Raw genomic sequence first — 11,162 nt, forward strand, 5'->3', positions numbered from 1 at the left:
ATGCACAATTTGTCTTCCAGACAACAGGGAGGGCTACTGCTTCACTGAAGTCTTACAAAGTATGTGTCAAATCGGATCGAGCAACAGGAACGCTGTCACCAAGTCTGAATGCTGCTGTGACGGTGGCCGAGGCTGGGGGCAGAACTGTGAGGTCTGTCCCTTCCCAGGCACCGTGGCCTTCAAGAAGCTTTGCCCTCATGGCCGAGGATACACATCCAGTGGAGCAGGTATTTTTCATTAAATGATCTCTTAGACAGCGCCAAATTAAGGAATAAAGTATAAACTCTCCTTTTGCAAATTTGAATGCTGTAATGTCCTAAATGTTTTGGATATCAGCTGAAATTTTCTAAGATTTTTCATGTTGACTGAGTATAGTCCTTTGGGAGGAAAGTGCACAGCCAAAGGCCCTGGAAGATGAAGCACCCATCTCATCTTGGCAGATACTTGCTCTATGTCCTGGTTGACTGACATGTACTTAAATGGGAATTTGCATTCTCATATTTGAGTGTGTTGCAGGCACAGGTTGAGAGCTATTTGTGTACATGTAGGCAAAGTGATGTTTGATTTGTGAAGGCTGATACATAATCAGCTCCAATTGTTCCCTTCCACTTGCAGCTTGTTCATTGCATAAGAAAGATTAATGTTCCATTCTGTATTTTACCATTTATGATTTCTCCTTAAATCTGTGCACTATTTCACTATTTTATGTAATTATTTTATGTATGGTGTGGATTTCTCTGTGTCTGGTCACTAGAATCTGTTGAAGCTATACAAAATCAGTTTTGTTCCATTGAGAACTAACCCATGTTTAATTGCAGATATTGATGAGTGCAAGGTTATTCATGATGTCTGCCGCAATGGGGAGTGCATCAATGAGAGGGGAACTTATCACTGTCTTTGCAATCTGGGCTATACCACAGATGTCACTGGCACTCTTTGCATTGGTAGGTTTTCCATTGTGGTGTTTGTATATAAAGTTTATTACTAAGAGAGGACTTGAAGAAGGAAATAGAAAGATTTTGAAAAATGAGAAAATAGAATGTCACTTGTTAGTGCTTTGGGAATTTGTATTTCCTTCTGATCTATCCTGAACATTTTGTAAAACATTATCACAGATCTTGATTATCATCACTGAGGTATCTGGATTTGCTTCTTGTAGATCTGAATGAATGCAATGAGTCTCCAAAACCTTGCAATTTCATCTGCAAAAACACAGAGGGGAGCTACCAGTGCTCATGTCCAAAAGGATACATCCTGCAAGAAGATGGGAGAAGCTGCAAAGGTAAAAATCAAGAAAAGAATTTACTGCACAAACTGTTTCACAGGCAAAAATAATTGCAAGGACATTTAAATGATGCAAATCTGTCTCCTTGATTTGTGTGTTTCCACTAAAGACAGTGGAAGTGGCCTGCACAAGGTGAAGCTGATATTTCAGTTAATTCCTTGGTAATTTGGACGAACAACAGATCAACAGGAGTTTTTGCAGGTTGATGGAAGCTGATCTTAAAAGATTTTGTAATTAATAATATACATGATTGTTCTTATTTTGGTAAGCGTGTTGGTTTAAGCCATATAATTCAATGGTAAATTAATCTTATTGGATGCAAAGATGACCGTGGTTTGCAGTGCATTGCCCAGCATCAACAAAAATTCCAAATTTGGCATGGAGAACGACAGTGTACTTTGTTGTTAGCATTTTAATATTTCTTTTGGAGTAACATTGTGCTTCAGTGCAAGGCTATTTTCCAGTCTGCTAGAGCTCATGAAGATGGTGACTTCCCATTTATTGGTTGAGCAGACATTTATTATATCACAGCAACTTTCAGACAGATGAGAATGGTGTCTGCAATTCAGTGTCAGCATGGACACTGTGTAGCTCCAAAGTTATTAAATGTGGGGCTTCACGTAAGAGGAACTGGAAATCAGCGTGGAAAGTGAGATGTAAATTCAAAAGGCTTTATTTGCTGTTATTTATTTGTAATCACTTCTTTCTGAGTCCAGGGGACTGAAAGAAGTTTTCTTGATTTTTTTAGATCTTGATGAATGTGCAACAAAGCAGCACAACTGCCAGTTCCTTTGTGTCAACACTATTGGGGGATTCACTTGCAAATGTCCTCCTGGATTCACCCAGCACCATACAGCCTGCATTGGTAGGTGATGTGGGAAGGTAGACACAGATTTGGGATTTATTATTGACACTTAATCCAGAAGCAAAATAGCAAGGAGGTAAAATCATCTGCCTGAGGAACCAAATGGAAACATAGGCCAGATTTTGATCCTAATCCCACCAGAGATGCAAAGAGGCCCCTTTGTCCTACCTTCCCTTGCTTTCATAATCTGTCTTTGAATTTTGCACTTGCAAGAACCAGCCAGTAAAAAAAACCACTTTGTAATTCTGGCATTACTCTTTCTTAGGTATTGAGCAAAAAAATAGTTCTAATATTTTCTCTTTTTGTAGCTCATTGAGATCATGTCAAGGCTTCTTGAAACAGCTGTGAAATACACATTTCTGCAGTTGTCCTCTGAACACATACCCATGGGGTACATGGAAATGTTAAACTAAATTGTTTCCTCCTGCAAAGCACACTTTCTACTCTGCAAACTGGATCCTATTTCTTTGTCAGTTTGATGATCCCATGGTATTGGTATGAATTTGGAGGTGTTTGGACACCAAAACATCAAACTCCATATTTTTGGTGAAGAAAAGTTTCCCTTCCTATTACTTTTGTGTTTCCAGATTCAAAAGAAGGCAGTGAAAACTGTCCTGTAATGGAAAATGAGAACCTGGGAGGGCGGTGGGACACCTGTGTTACTGATGTGCCTTTACCTCCTGCCACAGCCCTTCCATCATTAGCATGGCCAAAACGTCAGCTTTGAAATGACAACTGCAGACTAACATTGAGCTTTGGTTTCCCTCAGACAACAACGAGTGTGCTACCGAGATCAATATTTGTGGGGCAAAGGGCATTTGCCAGAATACACCAGGAAGTTTTGTTTGTGAGTGTCAACGTGGCTTCTCACTTGATCAAACTGGGCAGAGCTGTGAAGGTGGGTACAACACAGTGTGTTTAACTTGGCGTTCTCTTGCTTCTGAATCTTCTTTCAGCCATACTGTCACCCAGGGAAGGACCTGTGGAGTAAGGACCAAAATCTACAGAAGCAACCATGTGTAGGTTGAAGCGAGGGGGAGTACAGAAATTTAGCAACAAGGCACTATTTCTCTCCATGGGCCAGAAAAATTGGATATATTGTGGGATTTTAAAGAGCTGGACAGATATTTTCTGAGGAGACATAGCCTGTTTTAGTTTAAGTGTTGTAAGTTCAGTGAACCTCTTTTGAATCCTGCATGGATTTCTGAGGGATTCATCAAGGACAGGAAGTCTTGCATCTCCAAGGAGACCTGCTAAAGAGAGAGTTCAAGGGCTGTAGACTTATTCCTCTGGGTCCTTAGAGCCTTCTCCTGGGATTGAGTTTGGGTTGTTTTGAAAAGAGATATCCTGGGATTTTTGTGTTGGATGCCTGGGTAGATGCAAGGGTCGGTCTGCTTTGGAGCTGGGACTCTTAGGAAGGCATTAGGAATCCCATATACAAATGGCCTTCTGCTGTCTGCTCCAGAGCAGAATGCAAAAACTGAAAATTTTTGCTGAATGTGAGGGCTTTCCATGGTTTTCAGCCCTATATTACTTGCTATGGAGCCAAAATTCAAACCCGAAGGCCCCAAAGTGGTTAGGTTTTTGGAAGATCCTGAAATATACTCATATGTATGATAAATGAATGTATATGATTATTTGAAACATGTTTTCCAAATATAGCATAATTTGAGCTTCTCTCCCAAAACTCAGAGTGTGTTTCACCCTTCTAGATGTTGATGAATGTGATGGCAACCACCGGTGTCAGCACGGCTGCCAAAATATAATAGGAGGATACAGGTGCAGCTGCCCACAAGGATACCTCCAGCATTACCAGTGGAACCAATGTGTTGGCAAGTGACTTTTGTAAATTCATACCTTAAAATGCGTACTACTTTTGTTAGCAGCAAAAAGTGAAGGGCAATAGTGCAGTTTTCCATGCTTACTTTTTCTGATTATAATTTGCTAAGTTCAGCAGAGTTTCATTACAAGCATGGTTTCCTGTGGAGGCAGAGTGGGTATGAAGCACACAGTAGCCCATGTCCTGGTTCAAGAAGTGTTTAAGCACAAAACTCTCCTTGAGGGTGCTAGAGGTTGTATTGACTTTGAGGAAACTTGTGTTACTCATGTATTTTGTGGTCTGAACAAAGGAAGTCTTACTTAGCTCTGCAACGGTCTCTGTTTGGACAAAGGACCTAAGAGTGGATGGTGGATTGAGGCTGGCACTCTCAGAACTACAACTTTGGATTCAACTTCTGGCCCCAAGCATTTCAAATTCCATTAAAATCCTACTTGATCTGTGTTTTTGTCATTCTTACAACACCTACAGGAAGGTGCTTGTGCAGAGTCTGAGGGTCTCAAAACTTTTTTTCTTTTTCTTCATATTTTTTTTTTCCAACACTCACCCAAAATACGGGAGTTGATCTCACTAGTGTCCCCTTTTTCTTGCTGCTGTGGAGCATGGTGAAGTGAGCATAATTGCTTTTGGTACAGTAACTTCCTGTGGCCTAAACAAGCATCTATGATGCTGGTATGGTTGCTGTGAGGTGTGATAAACACTAAAACATCGTTTTGTTAACGGCAAACCCTTACAGGCTCTGGGAACACACGATTCAGCCCCAGGTTTTAATACCTTGTGGTCTCCACGTGTTCACATTGTACTGTCTTTAACTATATATTCTTAAGATACTTATCTGGATCTCCTGGGTGTACCACAGGGGAAGAATCCATGTACTAGGTTTTTCCGTGACAATTCCTTCATATTCCTTGGCAATCCCAACTCTGCAAACAGTTTGTGTCTTTTTTAGCCTATTTAATGAATCGTTCAGGGATTTTTTATGTTGCTGCAACACATTTAGATAATCACTGAAGAATGCTTTGGTTCCTCCCATATCTTGTGCTGTCTGTGACTGCATCCCCTGCCCAGGCACTTCCACAGTACACCACATCGTGAATCAGGCTGCAAGAAGCAAAGACATTGCTTTTAAACAAAGAACAAAGAGCCACATTGTTAGGAAAAAGACCATAATGGTCTGACTTATTACTTATTTTCCCATAACCTGGATGTTGAGGTCAGAGATGCTGCTCTGTACTTCCCAAATGGAGTTTCTTATGTGTGCACACACCCACAATGTACATATGCATCACAGAAAATGGAGAACAATAATATTCAGAACTTTTTGAAGCTATTTGCCACATCAGATATCAAAACTCAGGCCAGTTTCATTTCAAAAAGCAGCCATTTTCAGTAAGTAAGCCTGAACTGACCTCGAACTCCTACAGTGCCACCCTTAGGAAGTTTGGAAAAGGACTGGTTCAGAATATAGCGGTCTTTTGTATCTACAGCTGCTTCTAGTTTTACTTTACTACTTCCCAGATCTTACTATGTCTAATTTTTAAATATAAGTATGTAGGGAGGAATTTTCAATGCCTGGAAAAAGTGTCAGAGCTTGATTCCTTACTCTTTTTCCTTTAATGTTGAATAGCACTGTGAACAAGGGATTACTTGACCAGATTGTTGGCTGTACAAGGTTTTATTCTTCTCAGTTATTTCTGGGAAGAAAATTTATCTTCTCTGTTTCTCTGCTGTCCAGAGCATGAGCTGACATGTCATGAAACATCTTCTGTAGAGTAGCCCCAGTGCTGCTGTTGTGTGGTGTAGTCAACTCCCAGGGACCACTGCCCCAGCCAAGGGGGAGGACAAGCCCAGTTGTCTGTGTCCATCTGAGGTGACAGCACAGTCAGCCAAGCATGACCTGTACAAGGGCTAGGCTGGACTGTACCTGGGTAAAAGTTAACATCTTCTTCTTTTCCAGATGAAAACGAATGTCTCAGTGCACACATTTGTGGAGGAGCATCCTGCCACAATACTTTGGGAAGCTATAAATGTATGTGCCCCACTGGATTTCAGTATGAGCAGTTTAGTGGAGGTTGCCAAGATATCAATGAATGCGGTTCTGCACAAGCTCCATGCAGTTATGGTTGTTCAAACACTGAAGGTGGCTACGTCTGTGGATGTCCACCTGGTTACTTCAGAATAGGACAAGGGTAAGGGATTCTCATTTTAAACTAACAGATACCGAGGGGACATAGTCCACTCCTTTCTTTGCAGTGTGGAGCAGCAGAGCCAGGGGGATTGTCAGCAATTAAAGAGGGATAAGATTGGGAAGGTGCTCAAGAGTTGGATGCACCTACTGATTTTGGAGACTTTGGTGGGGAGGGGGAAGGTTACTATAGGAAGGGAGGGGTTTAATACTTGAAACTGAAATTTGGTCAGGGTTACCAGGTTCTATCCTCAATTTTAAGCTTCTGCTTTCACCTCTCCTGCACACCCCAGCAGCCTGCCAAGTCCTCTGAGCTTGGCACTTGGGAGCTCGCACTCCTTGCTGTGATTCACTTGTCTCCTTAAAGAAGAACAAAACAAACATTAATAATAACACCCCCTACCAGCTGCAAAAAGAAATTACATTATACAAGTGGTTTCACCTGCTGGTTGGAATAACAACTCTGCATGCTCTTAGGTTATTTTATGTTCTATATTCTTCTGTGTTTCAAATCAATATTTTTTTAATAAATGTCTGCTTTATCAATAAAACCACTTTTTCCTTGCCCCAGTGGGCATGTTAGGGCTGCACATCATACAGGACCAAGCAACCCAAATGGAAAGCAGAAAGATTGTGGTTTAAATTTTGTAAGTGACTAAAAGCTTTGGGATGCATTATGAAAGACCTCACTTTTCAGATTTTTCAGCAGTTGTTGAAAATTGGTCTCTTTAAATGTGTTCCAGGCTGGATATCAGAAATTGCTAACAACAACGCAGAGCTTAAGCCTGTGTTTTTAAGACTGTTAAATTTTGGCAGGTCTCTCTTGGGCAAAAACCCATGAAAGCAGATTCTTGAAATAAAGAGTGGCCTCATTGTGATTCAGTGAGAATTCTGTCTGTTGACTTTAGCAGAAATTTTTCCTAGGAAATGAATGCAGCATAATTGCTTAATTATTTGTACTTACAGCCCCCCAAATGCAGCTTTTGATAAGATCTATGTCTCGCTGGAGTTAATTTTGAATTTCTTCCTTCCTCAGACACTGTGTTTCTGGAGTGGGGCTAGGCAGAGGTCAAGGACAAGAGCTTTCACTCAGTGGAGAAGTAGATGACAACTCCCTCTCTCCAGAAGCTTGTTATGAATGTAAAATCAATGGCTATCCCAAGAGAGGAAGGAAGCGCAGGAGCACTAATGAAACTGCAAGTCAAGCAGAGGTAATTGACCCTTTCTGGGGGGAAAAGGTTTGTGGCTATCTTGTGAAAGCTGGATTCAGAAGGATGTGTGCCAAGAGACAATCCATCAGGAAAAACCTACACCCTAAAGCAGACCAAAGCTGGTTTTGGATGTCAGGTATTGCTTTTTTCTCAGAAGGGATGTAGAGCTTCCCTTGCTTTCCAAATGAAGATGTTACAGCTCATGCTGCTGTCTGAAATACTATCACCCAGTCAGAGGAGAAGGGTGAGGCTGCTTTTCCAGCTCTCTGCTGCACCTGCAGGCTGCCCTGGCTCCACGCTTAACCCAAATGAATCTTGCTAATCAAAAAATCCCCACTGAAATGCTGTGGCTCTCTCACAGGCCCTGCTCTTCTTCACAGATAGTTCTCCCAGCCTGCGGCTCCCCTGGCAGAGAGGAGTGTGCCTTGTTTGCTCTCTTTGCAGGAGGCTGGTCACAGGCTCCCAGTATGGAGGGGCTTCATCTGTCAGGCAGCAAGGCCCATGCACAGAAACTTCCATCACGAGTCTCAGGCTCCTCTTACCCACACAGGGGTGGTGACAAACTCTGTACTTCATCCGGAGAATCATAAGAGTGGATTTGACAGATGATGTTACAGAACCTCTTTTTTAAAATTGTCTGATTTGTAATGAGTGACCTGGGCAAGAAGCATGTGTGAAATGCTCTCTGACAAAGCCAACTGATGTCCTTTCTTCTTGTGCAGGATCAGCAAGAGCTGGAGCTGCCAATCAGTCTTGCCAGCTGGGATATTGAGAAAGCAGCGGTCTTCTCCATCAACATCTCGGATCTCAGTAACAAAGATCGCATCCTGGAACTGCTCCCTGCCCTCACAACACTGACAAACCATAACCGATATTTAATTGACTCTGGAAATGAAGATGGTTTCTTTAGAATCAATAAGAAGGACGGGATAAGTTACCTTCATTTCACAAAGAAGAAGCCAGTGCCTGGAAATTATTCATTACAAATCAGTAGTATTCCACTCTATAAAAAGAAGGAACTTAACCAGCTTGAAGCAAAACATGACAAAGACTACCTCAGTGGTGAGCTGGGAGATAACCTGAAAATGAAAATTCAGATATTGCTTCATTAATTCATCAACCAAAGACCAAATAATTAAACCAAAGATAGATAGGTAGGACTGAATATTCCTCCCAATCAGATTCTCCATATCATAGGTACAATCTTATATGAGTACATTTGTATGAATGAGCACTATCATATTATTACATAAACAAGGTACAGGATGAATACATGAGCTCAAAACTACCACTTTCTCAGGCTTTTACGTGTAGCTGAGCTACCTTGATATGTTGAATCTTGAAAACTGGGACTTTCATCCTTGGAAGTTGGCCACTGATGCTGAGACACGTCATCATTTCAGCAGAGGTACAAGAATGTGCTTTCAACTAATGGACAGCTCTATTTTTGTAATTCTTAAACTTTGCTTCTCCAACTACAACTTACTAGGTCAGCCATTTATGATATCCATTTGGTGCTAGTAAATTTTCAACCTAGATTTATAAATGCACTGTAATATTTACACAACTTAGAAACCAAAATTGCCATTATTCAGTCTAAATACTTCAATCAACCAAAGTTAGCTCAGTAGTTTATCTCAGTTATGCCTATAATACATTACATGTAAATTAAGTGTGTGTATACTGTAATCATGCTATTTTTATCAATGAAGCATTTGTAAACTAGATTAATAATACCCTTAATGTGAGGGTTTGTAATGGTGCTTATAAGACCAACTACTTGTTAACTGTATACACAAACCTGATGATAAAATTTCTGTGACTTGCCAAAATGCACTGAGGTCAGTAGGGACCATTAAACATTCTCAAAAGTCAGATGACAATCAGTGCCATCCTACACCATGACATATTGTAACATGTCAAGAGTACCCATAGTCATTCATATCAACAAGGGTTCAATGTCATAAATGTCACAATAAAACAGTTTTTTTTTTTAGTTTATTCTGTGGCCTTGTGTTCTTGCTAAAAGTGTGATCAACTGCATTCTTATACTTTAGGCATTGTCAGTAGGGTTGTCTTTGTATCTGACTGTGTGTCCAGGTGATTCCTCCTTGAAGGAGCTGTTGTTCACTCTTTGTGCAATGGAAAAACAGAAGTACAGAAGCCTTCACAAATGTAAACAGCAGTGGACCTCTCTCAAGTTATTGTGTGGTTCCAGAAAGGAAGTGAGAACATTTCCAATGACATGACCTGAGTAGTCCTACCAATAAGTAATCTCATAGCCAAAATATGTAGAAGTGGATGTTAAATCATTATACAGAAAACACAGTTAAGTGTGAAAATTCTTCTTTGCTAAAACTGCCTTAAGATACTCCTTTCTTTTACCCCCACTTCAACACTTTACTGTCATATAGACATCAAGACTGATAAGAGGAATAATCCAATCCATCACAAGTTGTAGATGGGTTTTAATATCATGTGAATTATTCAGTGATGTGGGTGTTCTTGTATATGCAAATGCCATGGTGTATCTTTTAGCAGCAGCAGCAGAACATTTACTGAGGTGTGATGCTATAAAATCTGGAAGAAAGAAGCACTGAAACTGCTGCTGGGACAGCACTGTAGTTGATAGAGGGAACATGTATTGAGCTATAATAGCTTTGGAAGGGAAATGTACTCCTATAATTCACCCCAAATTGTATTATTGCTCTCTGTGATTTCTTCTGCGTAACAAATATAACTATATAAAAAAGAAAGTTGTGCACAGGATTACTTTGATATTTTTAATAGACCATATCTGGATTTTATTTATTAGTGTGCCAAAATGTTGAACAGTGTATTTTTTCCACATGTTGCGTAACTATGGCGAGATATAATCAGAACTTTACAGTTGTAAATAGCACTCTTATATCAGCAGGTTGGGAATGATTTTTAGTGCCAGTGTGCACGATTGTATACTTAATAGGGAAGTGTACAATTTAAGTATTTTTTTCTCAGCCGCTAAACACTGAGAGGAACTGAGAAAGATGATTTCAGAAAGACCTGTCAGGAATCTCTCCAGGAGAGTTGGTTTACATTTAAGCTCTATGTAACACCTTATGATGCCAAAGGTTCTTTGACTGTATTCCAGCAGCCCCAGTGTTGCCCGCACAGTTCTGCAAGTTGTCTTTGTTATGCTTCAGAAACAGGAAATCTTGACAGTAGCTCTTTTAGTCATTTTAAAATGGAAAACCCAGTCTTGCTGTACCAATCTGCACATAAAAATCCATTTTTTTGTACATTATTCATCTGTCTCTTTGCAGCAATGGCCTTTAACAGATATATTAATTTTGCTTCTTGGTTTTAGTTGCTGTATGTGTATGATTATTTCCATTAGTTTGAATTTCTGCAGCTTCCTTGGCATCTCAGTGAAGCACAAAGGTTGCACAATAACATTGCACAAAACCTGCAATTAAAAAGTGGTTTGTAACTTGCAGTGTGATTTTTGAAGTAATCTGCTGTATTTCATTCAATAGTGGGACCCCAGAATGACTCTAAGCACTAGTAGAGGTCTTTCTAAATGTGTATCCTTTTGCAATTAAAGGATATTTTTAAAATTCAAGAAAATAGCAAAATGCTTAATTATTTGAAATAAGTGTGGCTCCCTCTGCTGCATTGTGCATATGACTCTGCATGGATGATTGCATGGATAATAAATCTGATTTTTGGTTAACAGTTTAACAAAGATGGCTTGTTACTGTACACAGAAAATCATTCTCTTATTGTGTGTTGTAACAGTA

The 11,162-nt window shown here is 40.2% G+C and overlaps 1 protein-coding gene across 1 annotated transcript in view; it reads left to right on the top strand.

The window, feature by feature from the left end:
- Nucleotides 1-9,379, top strand: part of FBN1 (fibrillin 1) — a 145,646-nt gene extending 136,267 nt beyond the window's left edge. Inside the window, exons 57-65 of the mRNA XM_005521511.3 lie at nt 21-227; nt 819-944; nt 1,160-1,282; nt 2,034-2,150; nt 2,920-3,048; nt 3,863-3,982; nt 5,945-6,176; nt 7,209-7,383; nt 8,106-9,379. Of these exons, the coding sequence (XP_005521568.2) occupies nt 21-227; nt 819-944; nt 1,160-1,282; nt 2,034-2,150; nt 2,920-3,048; nt 3,863-3,982; nt 5,945-6,176; nt 7,209-7,383; nt 8,106-8,495 (1,619 nt within the window). The 3' untranslated portion in view covers nt 8,496-9,379. The remainder of the gene's footprint in view (nt 1-20; nt 228-818; nt 945-1,159; nt 1,283-2,033; nt 2,151-2,919; nt 3,049-3,862; nt 3,983-5,944; nt 6,177-7,208; nt 7,384-8,105) is intronic.
- Nucleotides 9,380-11,162: the final 1,783 nt, after the last annotated feature.

The sequence above is a fragment of the Pseudopodoces humilis genome, chromosome 16 (genome assembly GCF_049639895.1).
Source record: "Pseudopodoces humilis isolate 2021_Gansu_Grassland_sample_001 chromosome 16, ASM4963989v1, whole genome shotgun sequence".
NCBI classification, from domain to species: Eukaryota; Metazoa; Chordata; class Aves; order Passeriformes; family Paridae; genus Pseudopodoces; species Pseudopodoces humilis.